At 39.4% G+C, this 27,001-nt stretch overlaps 2 protein-coding genes across 2 annotated transcripts; both read left to right on the top strand.

The window, feature by feature from the left end:
* The first annotated feature begins 105 nt into the window (after positions 1–105).
* Positions 106–14,194, top strand: LOC122759988. Its single transcript, XM_044015032.1, has 26 exons — positions 106–180; positions 2,050–2,641; positions 3,597–3,726; positions 4,218–4,385; positions 4,496–4,633; positions 4,979–5,130; positions 5,349–5,452; positions 5,742–5,931; positions 6,491–6,622; positions 6,933–7,076; positions 7,200–7,335; positions 7,566–7,713; positions 7,947–8,083; positions 8,182–8,293; positions 8,503–8,566; positions 8,785–8,988; positions 9,096–9,241; positions 9,523–9,641; positions 9,895–10,016; positions 10,118–10,215; positions 10,761–10,897; positions 11,145–11,269; positions 11,660–11,805; positions 12,619–12,721; positions 12,827–12,963; positions 13,573–14,194. Exons 2-26 carry the CDS (start codon positions 2,153–2,155, stop codon positions 13,685–13,687), a joined length of 3,696 nt encoding a protein of 1,231 aa, XP_043870967.1. The 5' UTR covers positions 106–180; positions 2,050–2,152; the 3' UTR covers positions 13,688–14,194.
* A 387-nt stretch (positions 14,195–14,581) lies between these two features.
* Positions 14,582–17,887, top strand: LOC122759991 (protein THEM6-like). Its single transcript, XM_044015036.1, has 3 exons — positions 14,582–14,658; positions 16,314–16,819; positions 17,386–17,887. Exons 2-3 carry the CDS (start codon positions 16,316–16,318, stop codon positions 17,491–17,493), a joined length of 612 nt encoding a protein of 203 aa, XP_043870971.1. The 5' UTR covers positions 14,582–14,658; positions 16,314–16,315; the 3' UTR covers positions 17,494–17,887.
* The last annotated feature ends 9,114 nt before the right edge of the window (positions 17,888–27,001 follow it).

The following is a 27,001-nucleotide window of genomic DNA, read 5'->3' as shown; positions in this document are numbered from 1 at the left end:
ATACAAACAGTTGATTGTAATGTGAAAATCTTATAAGACTGAAAAAGTCATGGGAGCCTCTAGGGGGAGCTGAAGCGCCAGCAGATTAAGCCACCCACGTTGTTCCACTCCTCGATCTGCGTACTGCAGCCAGGTGCAATTGGCCACCTACGCCCGCTGGACACAATTGGGACATGGCTCGTAAGTATCAAGAAAGAAAGAAAGAAAAAGTCGTCATATACCTTCAGCTTGTTGGTATTAAATATTTTTTTTGTAGTATTTTAATTAAGCTACTGTCGTTTAGTCTTAGCTTTGGAAGCTAACTTGTTAGCAGAGATTTATAGTGTGACAGGCTTTGATGCTAAATTGGAGCTAACAGGAGCACCTGTTGTTCGTCATTGCCCGCGTTAAACACGTAAATTCAAAAAATGCGCCCTCTTAAAACTGTTTTTGTAATAATTAAGGGTGCCTACATCCACCCACCCTTAGATAGTTTACATAGTCTATTCAATTAGATACGATACTTGTATACAGTTGCTGTAATTTACACCTAACCAACGTGCACAATCTACTATGTGATGTCATTTAGACCAACAAAGATAGATAGAGGTCTAGGAATATAAAAACAGACAGCAAATAGGTGAGTCTCATTGAGGAGGCATCACAGACTGATAAAAGGAAAGGTTGCAATTTCTTAATAAAAAATAACCAAGTTAAGTGCATATTTAATTTTTCAAGGCTTAAGAAAAATAATATCTTTTAATCGGGCAGACAGGGACACATTATTCTAACGTGTCAACTCAGGCCAACTAATTTTATGTAGATTTGGTATGAAAACTGACTTGGCCAGAGCTTGCATGAGTTACTCTGCAGCCAGGCATGGTGCAACAGGTGTGTGATACCCTTGGGGGTGAGCTGAAGGTGCAGTGACACATGATACTTGACACATGATGTGCAGCTATGATATAATTTTAGTTGCTGTTACATTGTTGTCTCTTTGCTGGTTATTTCGATTCTCAGCTGAAGCAGCATTAGAACAGTTTACTAATGAAGGTGGAAAAGAGACATTTGTAGGATGGATGCACCTGTTCTCAAGAAATTCTCAAATCTGAGACATAATAAAAAGAAAATGTTCTGTGAGTTCTGGACAAGACTCGGTTGTATTCAGGATATCTAATAGCGCTTTTCCACTACCTAGTTCCAGCATGGTGCAACTCGACACATTTTTGAAAAATGTTCTTTGCTTTTCTGTTAGCGATAGTACCTGATACTTTTTTAGTACCTGCTCTGACGAGGAGCAGTGAGCTGAGCCGATACTATGTGTGATGTAGACAGACTGCCGTCCACTGATCGGTCAGAGAGTGTCCTCAACAGAAGAGTCATAAGTAGAACTGTAGATCAGATAAAAAGACTTAAAAATTCTGAAAACCTACATTAATCTCCAACATTTTCGCTAGGAATATAAAAACAGACAGCAAATAGGAGGAGTCTGATGTTTTTAGCGACAGACTACTGAAAGTCGCGATCATGAGCAACAGGCCACATCACAATCCCTTCCGCTGTATTTCAGTTCAGTCAGTAATAATGTTGCATGTCGACCTTTAGGGACACAGTTATGCAATATTTCTAGTCAGCTTGAGTTAGTTAAGTAGGTAAATACATAGACATTGTGACACAACTGTTAACAGTTATTTGAAGAAGAAATATAAAGTTTTAATGGTAAAATTAATATGATGACACAGTACTCATTGTATGAAGTAGTGCTGTAACTAACAATTATTTTCATAATTGATTAAGCTGTTGATTATTTTCTCTTTAATTTTCCCGAAACCTCAAAAGTGGTGATATTATCAAATCTCAGTCTAAAAAAATGTCACTCAAAACAACTAGCTGGTTAACAAAATAGTTGTGAATTAATGTAGTTATTGCATAATCATCAAATGTGTTGCAGCCCAAGTATACAATTAATCTTGTTTTACCAATGCTATTTCATATGGTGCGCATTGTAAACACTACATCAAGCAGGGTACCTGGTGATCTGTTTGCTTTAATTACATTTTCGGTTTACAGGCTGTGATCACAGAAGGTGAAACCCCAGAAGCAATTGTCACCACATTTGTAAGCCACACCCACATTTTACTCTCTGAGTTTCTGTTGTGTGAGTGTGACAGAAATGGCGGCAGCAACAATTTCTGTCCAGCAAGAGGATTTTTGTTGTTCGGTGTGCCTGGATGTCTTGAGCGACCCTGTGACGATCCCCTGTGGACACAGTTATTGTTTGGGCTGTATTCAAGACCACTGGAATGGAGTCCAGCACAGCTGCCCTCAGTGCAGGCAGGTGTTTAATCCAAGACCTGTGCTGAAAAGGAACACCGTTCTGGCTGAATTGGTGGAAAAGTTTAAGAAATCTCAAGATGCAGCCCAGCACTTCACCAAACCTGTTGAGGTGAAATGCAGTGTTTGCAAAGGGGTAAAATGCAAAGCTGTGAAGTCCTGCTGTGCATGTTCCGAGTCGTACTGTGTCTCACACTTGAAAGTCCATGAAAAGCGCTTTCATGGAAAGGCACATAAACTCATCCCAGCTTTGCATGAGCTGAGAGAGAAGCTGTGCCCACAGAGTCCTGACACAGTCTCAGTGGCAGCCGTGGGAACAACACAAAACGTGAGTTTTTTTCTTATCAGACTTTATTCTAAATATTTATTAATTTCAGTTTTATGTTTCCAATCTGTTTGTGAAGAGCTTCACTTGCAGGTGGAGTAATAAAGTGACTTGAGCAATAAATTTGTCATGTCATTTTCATAGACCTCCTTTATAATATCCATGAAATCTGTGAAATGATTTTTTCTGCAGCTCTGGTCTGGTTCAGAAACTATCCTGTTCGGTTTCATTTTCTTAGGTTTCGTTTTCCCATAAAATGCCTTCCCCCGTAAAAGAAAGAAAACAAATCGAATAATCACTCACAGCTGAGCTGCATTATCTTTGGCTGCATGTCAAGATGAGATAGTTCCCCTGTTTTTGTAATACTTAAGATGAAGAAAATATTGTGCCATATTAAATATTTGACAGGATTAGTGTTTTTTCTGTCGGCACACTCTGCCTCACCTGGTCTCATATAAAACACATTGGATAAAAAAAGCCTTGTCTTCTGTTAAACCATATAATCTGACGCAACGCTCCTAAACTCGACACACCACCCCCAGTGTGTGTGCTCACACCCAACATATTAATTACTGTAATTTCTGACATGGTTTGACAGCATATCTTAAGAACTAGTTCAGAGAAACCCTAAATAAATCAGGTTGTCAGAAACAAAACAACATACTGCATAGCTGAGATTTCCTCAGCTATGCATCTCCAATTTCCATCACAAGTTAACATCCACATAGTGTTAGAGACAGAACAGTTTGTCTGACGTTTGAGTGAACACTAACAGGATAAAATATGAATACAGGAAGAGATTAACTATGAATACTATTATGTGTAAAGTAGTTTCCAAAGAAGGCAGCATCACAAACAGGTTTATATAAAGTAACATGTTTTTATTTGCCATGTTATATGTAAATAACTCAAAAGGTGTAGACTGTAAGGAATAAAATCTCCTGTTGTCTCTGTTCAGATGGACGCACTATTCAAACTCCTCAGTCAGTACAGACTGGGATCCTACCACACTCCATTTCTTCAGATAGGCGTAAGCGATGAACAAGATTTCTTGGATAGTGTGACAGATGAAGATCTGCAGAACTTGGGTAAGAGTGCTGACTCACACATGGAAATAGAAATTTTAGTAGGATGGTCTAGGAAAACAGACATGAGCTGCTGGGCATCATCTCATGTTCCGGACGGGGCTGATACACGTAGTCAAACTTGCACTGCAGTCTTTGAAACAGTGCATAAGGGTCAAGATGACCTGTGCTCTCACTCTGCAACCATCTGGGCTTTTTTTCCTTTTATCCAGAGTTCAACAGAGGTGACCGACTGTTTTATTCGCCGCTGTGTTAGTTTGACTCTTGAACTTCAAGTTGGGTTATATAAATAATTAGTTGATTTTCTTTCACAGTCACGCCTATCTCCTAATCACAATATTTTACACCAGTGGCATTTGTTTCATATTACTAAGATTTGATAGAATTAGTTATATATTTGTAGGATTCCTCATTTTGACCCATTCCGTTTCAGTCTGTCCTAAACACAGACCTGGAGAACATCTTATTTTGTTTTTCTCTCTTCATATTTACAGGTCTAAGTCAAGTGGAAAAGAATCGCTTTATGGCAATGAAAAGCTTCATTCAAACACGTGGCGCTCCAGATTCCCAAGTTCAAAAAGGGACATCTGTGCAGAAATCCTTGGAAGTTTTCACTCTGCAGTACACATACCCCAAATGTCCTCAACCAAAACACATAAAAGGTGAGAGAAAGACATCTTATAATATGTGTTCTCATTACTTTGGTGATTCCTGTTACATTCCAGCTTGAAGTATGTATCACCCAAGTCAAGTTTTTTTTTTATGAATTTAGGTATAGATCCAGCTCAGGACACAGTTGAAGATCTGATGTCGAGGATCTGTCACCTTGAAAATGTGGGAAGGAGCAAAGGAGTCTGTCTCTACACGATTGACGGAATGCCTCTGACAGAAGATCCCTTCTTTAACACATGTGAGACAAGAGATTTTATTGTTAAATGCCTTCTGCTTAAGTACGGTTAAGTTACGTTTTTTTTAAAAACCCACACCAGCCCATACCTGTGAAGCTCCATAACGGAACCAACTGGCATCTGACTTTCAAAATAAAAGTAATTTTGCCTGGATCAGAGTGATTTATTTTATAATGAACATCTATAACAAATATGTTGTTGTTAGTGGCTGCATTTAGTTCATTTGTACCTATGCCAGAACCTCTGAATTTATGATGCATATGTTACCCAGCCTTTTGTGTCAAAAATATACAGTTTTATTTGAAATGGAAAGGTATCAAATGTTTGCTGTTTGTCTCTAAATACAGGGTCTTTGAAGGACAGGCACATTGAAAATGGAGCCATGATCTATGCCATTTTTACACCAAAGGAAAACCTGAGAGAGGCCCCGCAAATTCCACACCAACAGTTTGTTGAATCCTCTGGAGAAGATCTTATCAGATGCCACATCATGCTCAAGGTGTGTGAGCATTTAGTAAATATAACACATTTAACTGATTAGGAAAAAGTTAAGTTGAAGAAAAGTTGTTGGACTCCACCATTGTACCCCTGCTAATTGATGGGTTCCTTATGTTGTTATGTCATGAGTTGTATTTGACAACTCTGTCTTTACGTGTGCAATTTATGAACTCTTCAAAATAACATGTGTATTCTAAACATGTGTCTTTCTGTGTTTAGGGCGACTTTGAAGTGATGGTGAACTTACAAAGTGACACTTTAATCATTCTGAAACACAAGCTGGCAGCTGCAAGTGGAATCCCAGCACATGTCCTGCACTACATGTAATCCAGTTTTACCAATATAATTATTTTGATCATTGTCATGATGGCACAAATGGTGGTGCAGCAAGATGGTTGCCAGTTTTGACTAAAGGCCTTTCTGTGTGAAAGTGGCATGTTCTCCTCATGAATTGGGTTAACACTGACACTCTAAATTGACAGTGAGAGTGAATGGTCATTTGTCTCTGTATGTTGGCCCAGCGAGGGACTGGCTACCTCTCCAGGGTGTACCCCATCTTGGCAGTTGGCACTAAAGCAGTAACTGTGTTCTCTGGTCTGCTTATATTCACAGAGGTCCAAATAATGAAAGTGCACTGCAAAGCTGTGGAATCACTGAAGGGTCAACACTTGCCTTTTCTTTATACACAACAAATGATGATGAGTGGGTATACAAGGAGAATTTCTACATTGACGACATTGTGCCTTCAGTCCAACAAACCCGGAAGGGTATCAGTGTGTTCCTGTCTTCAATTTATGCTGTGGTAACCAGTTTTATATAATGAATTTATATAAAGCTACATAATACTAGTTTGCACTTGCCTTGAATAGGGCTGGGTATCAATCAAAAATGTTCTATACCGTACCAATCTTGAATCATACTTTCTAGTTGTTTAATATGAGTTCTAAAAAAGAAAATTACATTACACATTACAGTACAAGCTTGAGTTTTTATTTTTCATCTTGGCATTTTTACACTCAAAAGCAAATGTTTTTTACATAAAAATGAGCAACTTATTTTCAGTGCAAAAAGAACAATTGCCTCACAGAAACTTTTAACCCCATTTTTCCTGCATGCTGCAACCACATGTAACGTCACTGCCAATCATCAGCAGTATTATCAGATCTTGATCACGTGAATAACTCAGAGGTACCGAAACTTGGGACCAAAAAACATGGCATACTTCGATACCGGGTACTATCGAAGCATTTCGGTTGGTACCATAAAAGAACTGAAGCTTGGTACATAGCCCTAGCCTTGAACAGTCTGCTAGTGACAAGTTTCACCCTGTTTTTAAGTGCATCTGTTTGTTTTTCTTTTAGAAACGGGGTTTTTCAGGCATTATTCACAATAAATTGATTGCCTATATAAGACAACTGACTGGATGCAGTCCACTGGCCCAGGGTTTGCATCAGTTAATCTACAGGAATGGAAAGATCACAAGGAACCAGAAGGTAAACTATATGCGATTGTTCTTTTTAACTTTCTACCGTCAGTGCCTGTTCTGTTGAACTTTTTTCTGTTGAAAAAAAAAAAGACAACAAAAAACTGGCTTGAATACAGACGGAGTTTGGAAACAATACATTTTCATTGTGTCATGTTAGAGTGGGGATTCTTTGGATGCTAGAATAAGTCACAAACAGAGGAGAATAAAATATAATATGACCTTCACAGTTGAGTGCAAACCTCAATGATACTGCACATGGTCATTATTTTTATCACATTTTATTCACTAGTGCCTATATCTTATTTTCTGTGTTGTAGATTTCAGTTGTTGAAGGCTTGTACGTGCTGTTCAGAGAACTTCTACCCGAACTTGGCTCACGACGAGGAGAACGAGTTGTCAAGGACGTGCATGTCTTTGAGAATTCATTGTGTTGCTGGGCGCATCTCATTTCAAAAGCAAAGGTAAGTCTGTAGATTAAGTGTAGATCTACGCATTGTTCGCCACCTTTCTGTGTGTTAAGGTAAATTTGAGCGATTGGTAGATTTTTTGTTTTTTCTTTTAAATGATCACTTATGATTTCATAGAAACGCTCAACAGAATTTGAGAACTATGCACCAGTCACACTCGTACCCGTAGATGGTGACCGTTACTGTGAGCCAGTCAGAGTGCCTGGACTTCCCACTGTCTTTGAACGGGCATACGTTCTCCAGAAAATCAAAGGTAAAACTAATGCAAACAAATGTTATGTCATCATTAAGCATTTCTCCATTATTTGAAGAAAATCATGTCATAGGTTTAGAGATATTAGATGCAGGTTGAGAGTTGCTTAACATGTTTATAAACAAAGTTATAACAGATGTATTTAGAAAAGCGATATGGAAAATTCTGTAGCTTTAAGTTAAGAATGGTGTGTTTATGGCTTGGTTTCATTTTAATGACCTTTGGTTCAGGTGGGGAGAAAATTCCAAACTGCACAGAAAAGTTTTTGCAAGAAGAATCATTAGTAAGGGCCATTGACATCGAGAAGATCTTGCTCAGCCTACCTCCATCCATCAAGATATATCATCTCTGGATTTATCAGGAAAAGATTAGTCAGAAGTATGTACTTTTAAGGTTTCACTTTTCAGTAATCAGTTGATACTCCTTAATATTCAGCCTGAATATTAATAATATATATTGGATGTTCAACCATAATTCCAGTAATTGCTCATCACATATTTTGATTCATGTACAGTATTCAAGGTTTTTCTCTTAACTTGATGTATCGTGGTCAACGTGTACAAGATGTACTCAAGCTTTGAATATCACTAATCTCAATAATTACACAACAGCTTTCAGCTCAACATGCAGAAGACTTTTGGAAAAATGGTCGAGGGATTGAAAACTTTCCCTGTTCTCAATGTGACTCCACCTCTACACCTGAAGGGTCTCGGATTTGATTATGTTGGACTTGTTCTGCTGAGTGACGGTACTTTATTAGATAACTAGTTTGTGTACACAACATGATACTGTGTTGCCGTTTTCATGGTCTTAATGGCTTCTGTTTTGTGCTTGTCTTTTTGATAGACAACCTTGGAGTTTATCTGGGTAAAAACAAGGGATCCCCAGATGTGATCATCGTGCATGATTGCCTGGATGGTAAAGAGAAAACGGTGGATGTGAATGTACTGGCAGCCATGTGAGTATCTGAAACTCACATCTTCTATAAATACAACCATTGTAATATTCATCAGTATACAATTTAAAACCATTTTCAGATTTTACTACTTGAATGCATTTTGTGATTGACATAATGTGTTATTTACACAATCCATCACACCATTATATTGTTTGGTGTTGGGATACTTTCTCTTTCTCAAATTAAAACATGTTTTATATTTAACACAGGACTGGTGACCAGAGAGCTGATGGATCATTTATCACATCTCGGACTCCAAAGGAAGCCATACTGGTGATAATTCTCAACAATGTGTAGAAACAAACAATTCAGTATATACATCAGCATGTCAGATGAACATACTAAATTCAGTAGCATTTCAGGGTAAAAAACAACAACTTTGTGCTGTGCACCATGGTGTGCATGCAGTATTCTATAGGAAATGGTCCAGACTAGTGTGTTCAATTTGGGTCACATTCACAGCAAATCCTTATTCTTAACTTTGTCACTAGGTACTGATAGATACAAGCTCATCCATGGAAGAGGAGTGCTACGGGAATGCAGGAATAAAGAAAATAAATGCTGTGAAGGAGCTCTTTGACAACTTTGCATCCAGAAGCATGGCGTATGATTTCCATCATGTCATTGGCCTTGTGAAGTTTGACGCAATGGTGAAAACTCTCCACACATTTACGGAAAATCTGGAAAAGTTCAAGGTACTCTTAAGTGTTCACGACATGCTCCGTTCTTTAACGCATAAGCATCCTGAGCAATGTTTCTTGCAATGTTTACTGTTGTAATCTACCTCAAATGCTAATGTTAGGTACACATCCGTAACCTTGAGCCAAATGGATGCACTCTGCTGTACGATGCCCTACGCCGCGGGCTGCTGGAGTTGCAAAAGGTCAAGGAGAAGTTTCCCGATTGTCGACTTCGCATCATGTGCCTCACTGATGGAATTGATTCTGGGTAAATAGCCCTTCATTCTGTAACTGTTAAATTACAGAAACAAATAGTTGGTTCATCTTTAGTTAATCAGGTGTTGAGTAATATGCATTTGTATTTGCCAGCCAGTTAATTTTGTTATCCAGTTCACTGTGTAATCTGCTTTTAGTAGTTGGTATTAACTATGTTTACATTTCAATACATCCCTTATAATTGCAGGTTGATGCTGGTCATTTGGCTAAAGATAATATTGTTTGCACACAGCTGAGGTCATAATCTTAGATATGTTCTGCGTGTTCTTGTAGGTCCTCAATAGAGCCAGTTGCCATAACAGAGAAACTGCTGAACTCCAACATCGTTGTGGATTCAATCCTTCTCGGAAATGTGGAGAACAATATGCTGCATGGAATCAGCAATGCAACAGGTGAGCTTTTAATCTTGGTAAATACAATTTAATCAAATTTTGTACAAAAGTGCTGTGTCATACTGTGAATTTTGAGACAGATTTAATTTGATTACACAGCAAAGACAAAAGTCATTTTTCAAATGCCATGATGCAACACCTGTTTCAGATTAGCACCGGGGTAGTCTGTTTTTATTTCTGTATATTTAAAGAAATATAGTAAATTCTCTATCACTCAGATATTTATCTATCAAACCTACATTTATTCTTCTAGGTGGTTGCTGTTTCAAACCACAGACGACCAAAGAGGGTTTGAAGCTGTTTGAGGTAGAGACAGTTCTTTCTTTGGAGCAGAGGAAACCCAAGAAAAAACTTGATGCGTCATCTCTCAGTGAGGTTTGTGGAAGTAATTATGTTTAAGAATGCCATTGACATTGAATGCATCGCAAAAGCTCAAGCTTATAGTTTTATCATGTTCTTGCTTTCTTGTTTTATAGCGCATTTTAACAGGCATCTTTTCAACTCACGGGTATGATGAATATCCAGAGACGTCCTTGCCAAATCAGTTAAAGACCAAAGTGATCGGGACAGAGAGGTAAGGGATAGGAACATCCTCTGGAGGGTCAAACTGAACCTGATCAAGTCCATCTGTTCATGAACATTCTAACATTATAACCTCGCAGGAAATATGACATTTATTCTTGTACATCAAGTTCCTGCAGCAGTCTTTATTTTCATTATCACTCTATTAAATGTCAAATAATTTGAACAAAAATGCCCCATACAACCTTTAGCCCAAGGTGTAACGTCTTGCTTTTTCCAGCTAACAAAACAAAAAACAGATAAGTATTTGAATCAGAAAAGTGACAATGATTTGTCAATGCTTTTGCAGCAGGATTATGATTTGACACAACTATCACTACCACCTCAAGTCAAAGAGAGTACTTAGTGCTAAAAATGAAAGTTTAATACAAGACAAAGGTGTGAAGGACTGTCATATTTTAACAAGTGTTGACCAGAGATTATTTTTGCCCCAAAAAATAAAGCGTATATATCAAGATTTTTGTGTCTTTCTGTTAATGATAGAAGGCTTTTAATGGAGGTTTCCATCATGTGTTAAGCATTTTTTCCTCCAAATAGTGCTCTGAAAAAGAAGCTGCGGGAGTCGAAGGACAAGCGTTTAATGGAGAAGGACAGACGTATCCTTGAGGAGCTGAAGAGCCTGCACTGTGATCCACATCCCTTCTTCAGAGTCTTTACATCAGAATCGGACTTTAGTAAGTGAGATGTCTTTGTTATTTCGCCTTCCAAAAACAGAACCTGGTCTTAAATATTTTTCGCATGTGTTTTTTTTTTACATGGGATTTATGAAAACTCACTTTTTCATTTATCAGTTCATTATTAAATTACACTCATCAGTCCTGACTGGGGTGGTTTATGTTTAGCCACCTTTCACTGCTGCAGCCCAGAAAATCAACACTTCTCTGAAAAAGGCACTTTTAACATTACTCTTTATCTTTTCAGCATTTTGGAGGATTCTCATGCAGGGCCCTCCTGACACACCGTATGAGAAAGGGGCATTTGAGCTGTACTGTCAGTTTGGTCCTGATTATCCAGTGAAGCCTCCACTTTTTCGCTTTGTCACACAAGTATCCTGCCAAAATTTGAACAAATGTAAAGTTGCTACCAGCCACAACAGCACTGCTGCCATTGTTTTCATCTTGTGCATCAAAGAGACTCATAGAGGCAAAGTATTTATGTCTGTCTGAACAGATTTTGTCACATGATAGTATCACAAGGGTACAAAGTGTCTGTACTAGGGGTCAAAGATGTACTGGTGTGTAGTTGAGATCAAAAAAGAGGCCTAGTCTTAAAACGGTGTCCAGCCAAAATGTGCCAAGTCAAACTACTGTACAATAATGTGTACTAACATAAAAAGGTGTCACGACGTCATTGTAGTTGTATATGAGGTCAACTGATGATTGTGGATGGTTTTATTTTTTGTTTGGTTGCACATTTTCCTTAACACAGCTTGACAGGTGTACCACTGCAATGTCAACAGTGTGGGCCGTATCTGCCACAGCATATTTGACCGCAGCTACAATGCCAACATTACCATGAAAGAGATCTTTGACGCCGTGTATGGACTCCTCATCGTCCCTGAGCCTGACGACCCACTGGACAGGTTGTCAATGCACATATATTCAGAAATAATATCACTTGGTTTTATATGGTCATTTTATATCTGGAAAGTTCCCATGCTGCATTTATTTCTTCACCCTGTATAGTCAGTACTTTTAGCATGCATCACTTCCTGATGTATCTGGACACATCATCAATAACATAACCTGTGGTCAGCGGATGTTTGTGGTCTTTGACTTATCACACACCCTTGCCCAGGTGACACAGCCACCTCAATGCAACATTTGCTATATCAGTGGCCAAGTAAGTTGGTTGTCCTTCTCTTGCTGGCCCATGTGATGTCCAGCAAGTTAAAGGCTCTGCATCTATTTCTCTGACACTCTTGCACCAGCTTGGAGTACTTTGCCCACTTTCTTTCATAGTCCTTTTTGGGCTCAGTAAGTTCTAGGAGAATGACCTGCTTGGATGCTAGATACTAGCACAACAGTCGGCCTCAGTGCTGTTTGGGAACATCAATTGTTTCCCAAGATCAACTTTCAGCTAGCAGTCTGGGAGAAGTGGCTCTGGCAGCTGATGCCTGCATCTCCTCAGCTCTGAGTAAAGTGATGGCCTTCTTCTCTGTACAGAAGCACTTGCAGTGGCTTCATGTCTGTTTATATGATTGAATGGTGTAGAGTATCACTTTTTGCTCTAGTAAATTTTACTTTACAGATTTTACTGTAGGTATTTCACTTTGTATCAGGTACCTCCAGTCATGGTTCAGTTGAAAAACCTTGTACATACATAACCTACTTGTTGTAGCTCAATGTTTGCAATGCTATACACTCAGTGTTTTTTTTTCTTTATATTTTGGAAGCATTTTGGCTGAGGAGTTCCTGACAAACCGTGAGATGTACGAACTAGAGGCCAAGAGACACACACAGCAAACTGCAGGAAATTCGCTGGATGACATGGAGAAGGTAGATGAACTAACGTGCTTCAACTGTGACGAGTTACCAACTCACTGAATATTGCAAGTTTTTTTTGTTCACACACCAACACATCTTGTCTGTTTCAATATGAAGACACTGGTGGATCATGTGCCACAGTTCATACCGCAACATCTAATGTGTCCACTCACCAAGAAGATGTTCGTCGATCCTGTGAAAACTGTATATGGCACAGTGTACGAACGCAAAGCCATCGAGGAGCACCTCAAACTGTGAGTTAATTTGCCATAGAGTAATGATAAAAGTGCACATTTCACTTTTATCTTTACTCTATAACTACAATGAAAACAGATTCAGTGAATGTGTATGGTGCTCTTCATTTACTTCATCTGGTTGTCTGACGGTAAATATTGTGCCTCTTACTGCTTCAGTAAACTACTCCCAATATTTGCTTAACCACAGTGGATGATGTTTATGCAGCGCAGAGGGCTTATATTATAATATTGCTAGAACAAGGGCCCAAACTGAGATGGCATATGGCCTCCTCAAATTAGATTTCAGTGCCTTCACCATGTGAGGGTTGCCTTTTGATGAGACCATTTACTAAGTCATGTTGTGTCACTTCTAATGTATATGTGTATCCATGACAAAGGGAAGCCAAATTGGGAAGAAAATAACAGGTTCATATTCTGAGTTAGAGTCATGCTTACAGGTCCAGTTCCCTCTTTGTCCCCTCTTTTATTTTGAGGTTCAAATCCACTTCTTCAGCTTGTTTCTTTTTCAATTTTATCTTTACATCTGCCAGCTCAGTTTGTCTGTTTAGATGCTGCATGCAACCCCCTTTTCTTTAACAGCCAGGTTTACAGTATCTTCTCTTGCAGACACCTGTATGACCCGATGGCTGGTCCAGGACATGACCTTGACCTTACCTATGTAACAACAGACTGGGACATGAAGAAAATGGTGAAGGATCATCGATCCCGTCAAATTCAGTGAAGCTGTGGAGGACAAGTTGCTGTTACGCCCCAAGTTTGCTATAAGTTTTTTTTGTTTGTTTTCTACCAAAGTTCATCTTAATTTGCATTGGAAGTTTGGTCAACATACCTTGGTAGTTTTTGAGATTGTGCTTTTCACACTATTCATTAACAAGTTAAAACAAGTTAAATTAGAAATGTATATTTGCACTCAGAACAGTAAAAAAAGTAAATCTAAAAATTGAAGTTAATGGAAATAATCATCTAGTACAGACATAAGCTAACATGCTTTTTTGGTTTCCACTGAGAGTTCTTTGTCATTGTGTCTTTCCTGTTCTTCTGGATTTAAATTAATAAGAATTGTGTTGAATGTTGAAATGTATTGCAGCAAGGTTTGTTTTTTCTGGATTCCTGATATTATTATTATTATTATTGTTCCTGAATTATTATAACCGTTCACTTAAGGTAAACTGTGAATTTTTACCTGATTTCTTTTCTGAAGTTTTGAAAATAAAGCTTTTATAGTGTATAGTCTGAGGTACTTATTTCAATATTTATATTAAAAATTGCAATAACTTCCAGATAACAGGAAGAAATCTTGTAATGCCCGGTGCAATACTGCCCCCCACAGTTCAAAGTCCCGAACACAGTCCCAAGTTCTTGTCAATCACAGTTTTCAGGAAGTAGTCGCTTAACTTCAAAATAAAGGTCCTCTGTTTCTAAACTTATTGAAATTGGCGTGTCGCTGATTTACTTGTAACCCGAGAGGGTACAAATTGAGCTCATACAATAATAATTCTGCTACTTTAAATATGTGCCTCTTCACGTTGATTTTGCCACAAAAACGTCGGCAGCCTAATTCGTTTTATTCTGAAGATGAACCGGAAGCGTATAAAATGTCTTTAACCATGTGAGCTTCTCGCGTCGTGCGGCGACGACTCACCGAGCACAGTCCAGTCTGCAGACTTAAGTGGAAAAAGCAGGAATCAGCAGGTGAGTTTAAATGATTTTTCCGCGAGACGTGAATTTTGAGCAGTTTTCAATTTGACTTGGTTCGCTGTGACTTGAGGCTGGGAACGGTGGTGGGTACTACTTCACTTCAACAGGTACTGTATGCTAACTTAAATAATATTGCAGTAGTTTGAGCCGTTGTTTTTAATGTTGTCGTTTTCCAACTTCGGTAGTATTTTCTAATCAAATAACTGTTAGTGTTTTGTTCAGAGAGGTTTATCCTGATTTTCCTGCACAACCTGTTTGCCTGCAAACTACTTGCCTGAGATATCTTGAAGTACTTTTTTCAAGTCAAGAAAGTCGAGTTAACTAATGGTTTCAAAACTAAAATGGAGCCGTTTAGATGTCTAAATCTGAGCCTGTCTAAATGTGCAACGTATGCCTTTTTAAACTGTTATTTAAAGAAGTTTTATACAGGGTTTTTTAACTCCCTGTACAAGAGAAGGTGTAATCAATATTTATTTGCAATTGCACAAACACTCTTGAGGTATAGCACATTATCACATCAAATGTTTTACCTTAGATGTTTATTTGTGTGTTTGAGGTGGGGTTTCTTTTTGACAATTCTTGTTGATTTGTGTCCATGGAAACACAATTTATGGGTTTCACTCAGGAGCAAAAACACATATTTAATTATCTGCTACATTTATCATGACAATTAACCAAAATCAACTGTTTTGGGAATGTTTTATCGGCTACAGTGTGCAGTCCTACTAACATCTAATTACCTACATAGATTCAAATACAAGCCACCATTAGGTAGAAATGTTGAATTTGATCATGTAGAACTACAACTAGACACTTACAACTAGAACTATTATAGGTCAAACCGAGCATCAGATTAAAGAAGAATTTATTAAGGTGACTTTGAATGTGACATAGGTGTCAGTGCCACACAGGCTGAATATTTCAGAAACTGCTGAACTACAAGAATATCTCAGTTTTACAAAGGATGTTTTTTTTAAAAAAGAAGAAGAAAATATTCAGTGAGTGCCAGTTCTATTGGCAAAAATGCATTTTGTTGAAAGGCAACAGTAAGGTTTGCAGAGGACTATCCTGAACCTACAACACATGACAAAGAAAACCACACTGATGAGTGCCACTCCTGCCACTTAATTAGGTGTTGTCATGTGTACCTAATAAACTGGCTAGTGAGTGTTATCTCCTGAGTAAATGAACTCCAGCTTTTGCACAGTTAACTAGTGTCACAGGGATCTGCTGCAACACCTCAATGTAACCAAAAAATGGCGTAGTCGATGAACTGATGTTTCCCTGTTATTTGTCCAACCCAAGGTGCATATGAAAATTGTCCAAAAAAACAAACTATACAAGTCCCAATGAAAACTTTCAGTTGTGAGCAAAATAGGTGTTACCTCCTCTGTAACCCAATATATACTGCTCGAGTGGGAGGTAGACTGCTCTTTATATAGGTCCTCTGCCCCTCCCATTCAAACATAAATTATCCAAATCACAATAAATGAACACAAGCATGAGTAATATAACAAACAACCCAGATGAATATAAAGCCACAATATTTCCCAAATTAACGGTGCCACAATAATTATTGTCGATGATGATGATGATGATGATAATAATAATAATAACACCACTGCTTCCTGTTCTTGTCTTCCATATAGAGATGTGGTGGCTGCTGTGGGTGCTCGCTGCCTTGCTGGTTCTCTTCTGCAGTCTGGACGTGTGGTACTTCCTACATGTCGCGGCTGTGATCGTCCGTGCCTGGTTCCAGCCTCCAATCTGGGACGTCACGGCAGAGCAGGTCCTTCAGGGCCGCGTCACTCCCCGCGATATCGACATGGGCCACATGAACAATGCCCGTTACCTGCGCCAGTGTGACTTTGCCAGATATTCTCTCTACATACGCAACGGCGTGTGGAAGGCCTTGCGAGCCCTCGGAAGTTCGTTGGTGGTGGGGGCCACCACCATGCGTTACAGGAGGGCTCTGTGTGTAGGAGAGGGGTACGAGCTCCGGAGTCGCATCGTGACGTGGGACGACAAAGCCTTTTACCTGGAGCAGAGATTTGTGTCGACAAAAGACGGGCTGGTGTGTGCCATCATGTACTGCAAGCAGAATGTGATCCGGAGCAGCCCGGACAAGATTATGCAGTACCTCTGTAAAAGGAAGGTAAGAAAGAAAGTTTCAGTACACCTGTAACATTGCATGTTGGTATAATACACCTGGTTGTATGAATTGTTGTTTTTCATGACCAAAGAATGATCTTTTTTATATTTATACCAGCTGAGTCGTCTGTACATAGGCCACCACAAAGGACAAACTAAGATGTTTTTGAGTTTTGATGCTCACTAAAGGCTACATTAGTTCTCCAACCCACTTGGAAGGGAAGAGTGAGGTGAGGTGAGGGATATTCAGCAGCAGCGTGCAACTTGAAGGCCACATATCCACATGGAAACATCAGAAACATAAATAAATCTCTTCATTTGTCGTTTTGAAAAAGTTTCCCGTACACACGGCATCATTTCAGGAAGTGTCTTCATCCACAGGGAACTGTGCCAACTTGGTGATCTGTCACTCTATTTAGCGACTTTTCAGAAGTGATTGTGCACTTATCCAAACATACACATTATGGTTAGTTCATTCCAATTTCTGCCACTTGACTCCTAAATGTTCCATACTGGAGCTTTAATGGACCTGTTGACTATTAAAGAACACTAATGCTTTGCTCTCTGCAGGTGGAATGTCCCGAGTTTCCAGAGGATCTTCAACACTGGGTCAACTTCATCTCTGCCAGCAGCCAGACCCTCAGAGCAGAGAGTGGACTTGACGAAAAGAATAAATAAGGCTTTGCACATGCAGCTGTGTTATTGTTAGCCAGGTTATTCAGCAGCCCAGGAGTCAAAGTTGTCTAAGAAACTGTTTGACATTCAATCCACTTGAAAAACACTTTACTCTTTTGATACTGAGCTTTCCTTCCAACCCAACACTGAAGCACTACAACAAACCATGTTTTGAACTTTATAAATGCATTGTATGTCTTCACTATGCATTTGTGTGCATATGACCTCACACTCTTTCACTGGGTTTAAAAAGAAGTGATTTTTTTGTGACACTATTTTTAATGCAAAAATTGCACTATAATTTGGCTACAAATCAGACAAAAGTGCAATAATGTTTTTGTTTGTTTTAAGGTATTATAAGATGTACAGTAATAATAAAGTTGGTTTAAGTGTCTAATCTGTTATCTTGTCCCTCTGCTTTTAGGGCCTGAGCTCTGAGTGGTGCAAAGCACTCATTGTATCTGCTGTGTTTATTCTATTTTTTTTCTTTTATCATCTTTTACTTGTACTTTGAGCACCTTCTTCGAGGGTTTTACGTGCATGAAAACTTTGCCAAACTTGGTGTCACATCAGGATGTGTGAAGGTTGCGATCTGAAGGGTGAAGAATCATATATATATATATATATATATATATATATATATATATATATATATATATATATATATATATATATATATATATGTGTATGTGTGTATGTGTTAATAACACACTTTAACATTTTATATTCCCACTAGCCACTCGGCAGGCTTAAAAAGGCTTAAAAAGTATACATGGGAATAGCAGGCTTTCATCTTCTTTTATCTCTTTATGGCAGTTGTTGCATTACTGTTGTCTTCTCTTTCTTTTGCCTCTTCTCTTTCTCTCTGAAAAGTAAGAACATTGTATGTCAGTGAGCCGGATGAGTATGAGGACACGGTTTAGTTCCTGTAGCAAATATACATTTGTTTAAATAAACAGATAGCTCCAAAGTAAGTTAACAGTCGGCTATAATCGGTGCATGATGTGGAAAAAAAATATGTGCCAGCACTCCCCTTAGCCATATTTTTGGTGTCCTGTTATTATGTTGTCCTACTGGACACAAGTGTGGCATATAACTAAACTTTAGTGAACAGTTTTACTGTTTTTAATAGATATGATAGATAATAGATATTTTTCTTCTTTAGGAGTCACCACAGCGGATCATCTGCCTGATAGATATTGTTCTTTTTTAACAATAAAATAGTTCTTTTTTAACATCATTATTCTGTTCCATAATAATGATGTGGACAGAACCTAAACAGAGTACCGCCATCTAGTGAGAAGTGCCGGTACGCAATAAAAGTATTGGGTTGGGTACTCAAAAATAGTAAAATTATGAAGTTCCAGTACTGTGTACTGGACAATACTGGCCCACTTATATTATCCCCTTGCTACCTGAGCCTATTTTTTAGGTCTCTGAATGCATATTTCATACTCATAATAAATTGAGTATATCTCTGCAACCACAAGGCCTATTTTAATACTTTTGCTGTCATAGTAAAGGAAAAAATTGTGGGATTTGTTGAAGATAGAACACCAAAGCAATTAAAATAATTCAGCACAGCCTGAAAAAAAAACCCAAAATAAAGATGAAGCTCTCTCTGGAATAATGGAGAATCAGCTCTAAACTCGCTCAAATCAAAGTACAGCCTGTGAACATAATCTCTGCAAAGTTTGACTTTGATCAAGTGAAGCAGAACAAAATTAGAGTGATTTTATGGCCAAAATTCCAGGTAAGGACTCATTTGTTACATTTTGGAAACATCTGTGCTATTTGGATTCAAACCATGTATTTAACTACTTTCTTCACTTAAATATATCTATTAATGTTCAATAAAACAACTTCAGGCATTGTTTGAACGTTCAAACGTTCAATATGTTTTCCATTAAAAAAATTCACACCACCTCTATTTTCAGGCCTGTATCTCAGCGAGAGAACGGCCCACATGAATGAACGACAGATCATTGGCTTCCTTAAAGCCAATAGAAGGACGTCTCCGAATTTTGATTGACAGTTGTGTTCGCCAATGAGAAGCAACCGAGCGCGCTTGTTTCTAAAAACATGATGAGGTGAGGGCGGAAAGGGAGGTGGCGATCTCGATCGACGGCGGAAGCGGAAGCTGATGAGACGGACTGAGTTGGAGGGAAAATTGAACAAGCTACAAGGTTTTGTTTTGTTTTTTCCTATTTTGTTTGTTTCTGACGATGATATCTGAGTGTTTGTTGGTGGTTGGCATAATGTGGTTTGTGACTGACAGACAGACAACTTTATTAATCCCTTTGGGAGGTTCCCTCGGGGAAATTAACAGCTCCAACATCCACACACAGCACTGTTAAAACTAGAGTTACACTTTACAGTAGACTGGAAAGAGAAACACCCCAGGTATCAAACACCATACAATATAGAATAAAATAAAATAAGATAGAAATGAACTATGCTATGTATGTGTATATATGTATGTATGTATGTGTGTATATATATATATATATATACACACACACACACACACATAAGTACACACATATACATATACATGTATACCCACACACCTACAGTTGCCCCATATTGCCCAGGGTTTTATTGCACATGTTATCATGAGTTTTTGTTGTGGTTATTGCACATTTCTGTGAGTTGTGATTATGGACAGTTGTTTGTTTAGTTCGTACTGTTTGTTTTGTTTGCCCTCCTCCCCCCCAGTGAGGAGTTGTACAGTTTGATGGCCTGGGGGACAAACGAATCCCCCAGCCTGTTGGTCCTGTACTTTGGGAGGAGCAACCTGTTGCTGAGGCTTCTGTGGCTGATCGAGATGGCAAGCCAGGGGTACAATGAGGATGATATGGAGTGTGGTGGCTGGACACCAGTTGCTAGTAGGAGAGAACGGGGACAGGGGCGAAACAAATGGGAGGAAGTAAATCAAGGCAATAAAATAAAAGAGGGTGGAGAGAGGACAGTTCGGATGAGGAGAGAAGATTTAACCTTAAAAAGGTTGCGAGGGAGGAATTCAAACTAATTCTAAAATTTAACAAGGAAGATGAGCATATCAGTTTGGGACCAATCGTGCTGTCACGGTAATTAGGGGAAGTGGAAATGGCTAAGATCTTGAGAGATGGAAACATGTAAAGAGATGGCATTACATTTCGAAAATATTTGCAAAAAAAGGATAAGTGAAAGGAAGGTTCTCAGAGAGAACCGAACTGCACTGGATTATAAGGCGCAATGTCAATGAATGGTCTATTTTCAAACCTTTTTCATATATAAAGCGCACCGGACTACAGTATAACGTGCATTAAGCAAAACAAAACAGTCAGATAAGTCAGTCAGTCAAACTTTATGAAACATGCCCAGATCCCTCTCGTCATTATCCGAGTCAGTGTCGTTGCTGTTACCTGGCAGTTCAGTGATGATTCCGGCCTTCGTGAAAGCTTGGACCACAGTTGAGACTGATACCTGAGCCCAGGCATCCACGATCCATTGGCAGATAGTGTCTCCCTGTCTTGGTGAATGTGTGTTCGCCTTCTGTCATCCACTGCTCCCACACAGCTCGCAGTTTAGCTTTGAACGCCCTGCAGACACTAATATCTAGTGGCTGGAGTTCTTTAGTTTATCCACCCGGAATGATGGCATGCTCTGAATTAGTTTGCTTCACTTGGTTTTTGACAGCAACGGTGAGATGGGCACGCATGGAGTCGCAGATCATTAGGGACGGAGATCTGTGGAAAAAGCCATTCGGTCTCTTGACGTGAATTTCTCCTGACTACGGTAGCCGTAATGTACCACACAATATCGATTCGAGGTCAGTAAGCACAACCAGAATTAATCCATATATAAGGCGCTCCGGATTATAAGGCGCACTGTCGTTTTTTGAGAAAATTAAAGGCTTTTAAGTGCGCCCTATAGTGTGGAAAATATGGTAAATATACTCACTGAAGCTGAGTGCTGATAACAGAGTACTGGCCATTCCGCATTCCTGCAAAGTTGACTGAGGTGTTAAGGTGTTAAACTTGGGTGTTGAGACAACTGAGACACATATTTTCTGAGTACATATCAGGTCCACAATGTCTTTCAGCTGTAGAGTCAACTGCCACACATCATCTGCTGTATCTTTCACTCTGTCACCAATTATGAGAGGCAGCAGCCTTAGAAGATTCCAGTTCTGTACGGCCTGTCCTGAGAGTTTAGCTGCTTGACTAACTTCAGCATCAGAGGCACGGTATTTGAACTGTTAATACGCAGATTCAGAGAGGAGTAGGTGAACCATGCCTTTTTCTTGATGAAGTACTTCACATATAGTGCTACGTCATATGACAAAACACCTTCAAAGATGTCATGACCTTGGCAAGGTGGTAAACCTGGCTGACAGACATTAAAGTATTTCAAACTGTTGAATACTGACTTGCGCTTTACTCCTTCCGCATCTGGGGTGTCTTCAGTCTGGAGGCGCTCGACAGCTGCGTCGTAATTCTCAGCGGTGCGCTCTGGTCCACACAGATTAGGATTGTCACCTTGAAATTGAGATTGGGTTATTAGGCAGTACCTACAAAAATACTGTGAGCGACTGAAATTTTCAGTAAAGCCACCAATGCAATACAAGGTTCCTTTAACTGTTTAATCTGATAGTACGATCCCATTCTCCTCCAACTGCTTCAAGTCTGCTAGTAACTCAGAGAACACTTTAGCATGCCCAAATGCTTTGAAATCTTTCTCTCTACACAGTAGAACAAGTAACATGTGGTCTGTGTTTGACCGTACGTAAAGTGGCAGGTTAGCAACAGATGCATAGACAGCGAATACCTTATGTCTTGTCTTTGCAGAACCTAAAGGGTTAACGTCTGCCACAGGTCAGACTCTAACAGACATTTCAAAGGCACATAGTGTGCAAACCTATCTGTTCTGTTCTCATCTCTTCCTAAAAACATTTTCTCAAACTCACCCTGCAATTTCAAGTAGAATAAAGAGACATTTCTGAGAAAAAGATCACTGAAATCCTCTGATATATCCATATCACCCTCATCTTTAACTGTCCCTGTACTTGTCTCATTCACTTGAGCGCCAAAGTTATCTGATTCAGTTTGAACAGATGATGATACACTATGCCTCCGGTAAAAATGCGCCTTCTATGGAGTTTGCAATGAAGCACATAACCCCTCAAAGTCTTAACCGACTTGCTACAGAAGTTACAGCTAAACATTTTTCTAGCATTAGCAACGTTAGCTGTAGCTAGCGACTTCTCAGAGCCCTTAAGTGACTTTTCTATTCTGCAAAAAGCAGATAGCGACACGTCCAGCAACTTTTAAGATTTAGCTACTTGAACTCCTCTGCTTGAAAGTCAACGAATAAGAGCTGATGTGGCTCTGCGGCTAGCTAACGTTAATCGGACAGTCTCAATGAGCTGTGAATGTGAAGAAATGACATTCCGTTAACTCCGCGGTCCTCTCTCTCTGCCTCTCTGTCGTTCTCCCTGTCTCTCTCCTCAATTCAATAAAGCTTAATTCACATGGAACAACAACAAACACTGCTACTGTGGGAAATTCAAAATTTCTAGCTCCCGTTAACTCTGTGGTTCTCTCTCTCTGTCTGTCTGTCGTTCTCTCTGTCTCGCTCCTCAATTCAATAAAGCTTTATTGACATGGAACAACAACAAACACAACAACGTTTTCATTGTCATGTTTTACATATAATAAAATATATATAATATTATTAACATATAATTGCATTAAGTGTTTCCGAACAACGCCCCTTAACTGTGATATAATAAACACATACCACGGCCTGTCCTGATGTATTGCTTAAATATACCATACTTTTTAACATTCTACTTACTATAGAAATGATGATGATGATTTATTGGTTGTGAACCGTAAATTTAAACGTAAACACCAGCAAAATCTGTAATTCAGACGGAATGATACCATCAATTTCAGGGTAATTACACGCTTGTGACATTACGGTATTTTACTTTTTATAACATTCACAGTAAAATTCCGTATTTTCTACGAAGACCGTAAAAAAGTTTAAAGTTATTTACTGTTTCTTGATTTACGGTAATCAATGTATTTACTACAGCGATATACTATTTTTGATTTTACGGTATTTTACTGTTGCTATCTGACAGTTTTTTACCGTAATTTCTACGGACATTTCTTACAGTGTGTACATCGCGGCGGTCGGAGTGCATCGACCAACGGAAAACAGCCATGCTGCTCACCATCGCTGGCCCAGAGGCAATTGAAGTCTTCAATACCTTTGTGTTTGCTCAACCTGAAGACGGACAGAAGTTTGAAGAGGTCTTAAAGAAATTTGACGAGCACTGCATGTAGAAACAATGACAAGGAGATGCAAGAGATGTGGTGAAAAACACAGACCAAGACAATGTCCTGCCTATGGAAAAGTATGTGCAAAATGTAAAGGACAAAACCATTTTGCCAGAATTTGTCTCTCTAAGAAGAAAGGACAGGGTATACACACAGTGCAGGAAGAAACAGATGACAGTGATGATTTGAGTCAAACATTCTTGATAAAGATGGTGTCACATGATGAAGATTTTAACACACTTTCCTCCAGAATAGATGATTCAGACCAGGCTGTAAATACAGTAGGTAACAGGGGCGGCTGGCCCACAGTGGGCGACAGTCCACCGCCCTCCTTAAGCCATACGAAAAAAAGAGAGAAAAAACTGTTTATTTTGCCGGTCTAAGTCTTAGTAATGTCCAATCAGCTACTCGACCCCACCACCCCCCTTAGCCGCGCCCCCTTGGGACGATTTCAGTCGGATTGAAAATCGCCCCAGACTCTCTCATAGACTTACATGTTGAGATTCCTTTTTTCTAATTTTGGACCCTATAATTCATTTCAATGGGCTCCGGGAGGGCTCGCCCCAACGTGATTTCTTCATACGCACTGATGCATCACTGAGACCTCCCACGGCCGAGCGGACATGGCCTAATGCCGACGGAAACGGAAATGCCTCCGTTCGCTTCTCTGTAAGTTGTGCTAACTTTACCAGCGCTTAATTGTCGAATTCATCATGGAAAGAAAAGTACAAACAACTTTCTCCCACTGCAAAAAAAGCCGTTTCTTACAAGAAAATCTTCGGCTTATATATCTCGGACCTGACCAGCCGAACGTCGCCATAAAACAGCAAACGAAAGACAGGAGCTGGTATGAGAAGAAGGACTGGCTAACTGGTTGCGCTCTAACAAGTGCCATGTTTTGTGAGTTTAAAGTTACAAATGTACACCTCTGTCGAATTTACGGCCAATGCTGCTTGGATTTTATTCGTACAAGTGTAGTTTATAATCGGCCCCGGCCGCCGTGTATCCGCAGCTACAGTAGCTAAGTTAAAATAGCAGATTTGTCGGGGACAGCAGATTGAGCAGGTGGAGCAGCGTTAGCTCTTCAGCTGTAGCTCTGTCGAGGTTGAGGCGATGACAGGACTTTGTTGCTCCGTGCTTTTGCTTCCACGGACTGCAGACGCACTGACGTCTTTGTTTTCTCTCAGTATCTTCATTGAGAAATACCATAAGTGATGTTTAATGAAAGGTTTGTGTATCATTTGCAATTTTTGATCTGTCAGCTTTTATCAACCAGCTAAACATGTTGGTTGAAGGGCAATATATCGATATTATGACATGAGACAACTCTAAGACCATATGTTTTAGAGTTTGGATGTTGTGATACGGTATCTATGATGATTTTTCCTGGTTGTAAAGGCTGTTGCATTGATATTCTTCATATTTGTTATCTTTAATATATTTGTGAAATCACAAAGTATTGCACATTAAATATTATCTATATATTAATTTAAAAAATACATGTAATCAACAGAATGATATACATATATATGTATTAAATTCACTTAATAACCTAATATTTGTGATATAGCAAAATTTGATAGCAATCTAATTGTTTCGCATGTAAATATCTTGTTCCAGCGAGATGTTGCTGTTGGTGTAGGGAGCCCTCCTCCTGCTCTTCTGCACTCTGGATGTATAGTACTTCCTGCGTTGGGCCCAGGTGTTTTTTGAGGCATGGTTCCAACCCTGAATATGGGACATTCCAGCCGAGCAAAGCATTGATGGCTTGGTCCTTCCTCACAATTTGGATTTCATGGGCCACATGAACAACTCCCGATACCTGAGGGAGTGTGACTTTGCCCGCTTTCACCACTATATGCGAAACGGGCTGGTCATGGCCTCGCACAAATTGGGAATGTAAACGACAGAATGAATCAATCCCATGGGGGATAGGTCAAGCTGAGAAGGAAGAAGAAGCTTGAATAGAAGGGAAACCTGGAAACTTACGGGACAGAACAACAAACTGATTGTCATACAGTTAGACAGCAGTTAGGTAGTTAGGTTGGAAAACTGACAAGTCACACAGGTTCTGATGATAGATTCACAAAGGCACATACGAAGGCACACACGACGGACTCGAACCAAAGTTTCGCCGAGGCAGGCAACGTGCAGTGCGATGTGTGCACCGGGAGGAAAAACAAGGCTGTCCAGTCTTGTAGTGGGGCTGGACGTGAACGCAGTACAAGACCAAACACAGGTCTCGAACTGCGTCATTCACGTCCAGCCCCACTACGAGTCTGTCGCCTTCAAGAAACACAGGCTGGTGTCTGTGTCCAAGAAGCTGCAGGAGACGATCTGGCCGTGACACAACAAGCTGCTGGAGGTTTTCTGCCACACTGACGGTCAGTGCATCTGTTACCTGTGTCTGACAGACGAACATACAGGACACGACACGGTGCTGGCTGAGCAGGAGATACAGTACACGCAGGTAAACGATTGATTAATCGACCTATTCAGTGTGTGTAGAGTCAAATCACAACATACATTATAGCAAGACCAACATCTTATAGTATAGAGAGAAAGAGAAACCAAACAATTTGTCCACAGACATTTAAGTCTGCGGTGATAAAATAACTTTAAAGTATGTATGTATGTATGTATGTATGTATGATCTTTCTGCCACTAGGGGGTCTCCCAGTTTAAACAATAACAAAGACCTTGTTTAATGGCCTCAGGAAGTAGCATGGGATCATGGTAATTGATGTCTCGTTTGTTCAGAAGTATCCAGTTCGTTGTCCAAGTCACACCAGAACCACAGAAAAAGTCAGCAAAATAAAATAACAATGAAAACAGATTGGTATCATATGACTGATGTCACCTCTGAGTTGATCACATTCTAGTTGAGAAGTTGGAAAAATAATGGATGCAAATATATCTCAGGCTAGTCACTGTTGGCAACAATGCTCTACACAGAAGATTGCATTTCCATGGATAAAAATTGAATACATGTACAGTTAAATTAATGTCGATCAAATTGATCAAGTGCAACATGTTTTTTTCCCAGTGGAAAATCACCCTTTTTGCATTGGAAATCTGAGTTGAGCTCAAAGTTCTCTTTATAATCGCAGAGGGGCAAATTGAAGTACAGCCAGCAGTAACCAAGAATAAATTAAAAAATAGTCGTAAACGATGATGGT

Source organism: Solea senegalensis, unplaced genomic scaffold (genome assembly GCF_019176455.1).
Source record: "Solea senegalensis isolate Sse05_10M unplaced genomic scaffold, IFAPA_SoseM_1 scf7180000012744, whole genome shotgun sequence".
NCBI classification, from domain to species: domain Eukaryota; kingdom Metazoa; phylum Chordata; class Actinopteri; order Pleuronectiformes; family Soleidae; genus Solea; species Solea senegalensis.
The sequence above is the reverse complement of the archived record's forward strand: the minus strand, read 5'-3'. Positions and strand labels throughout refer to the sequence as shown.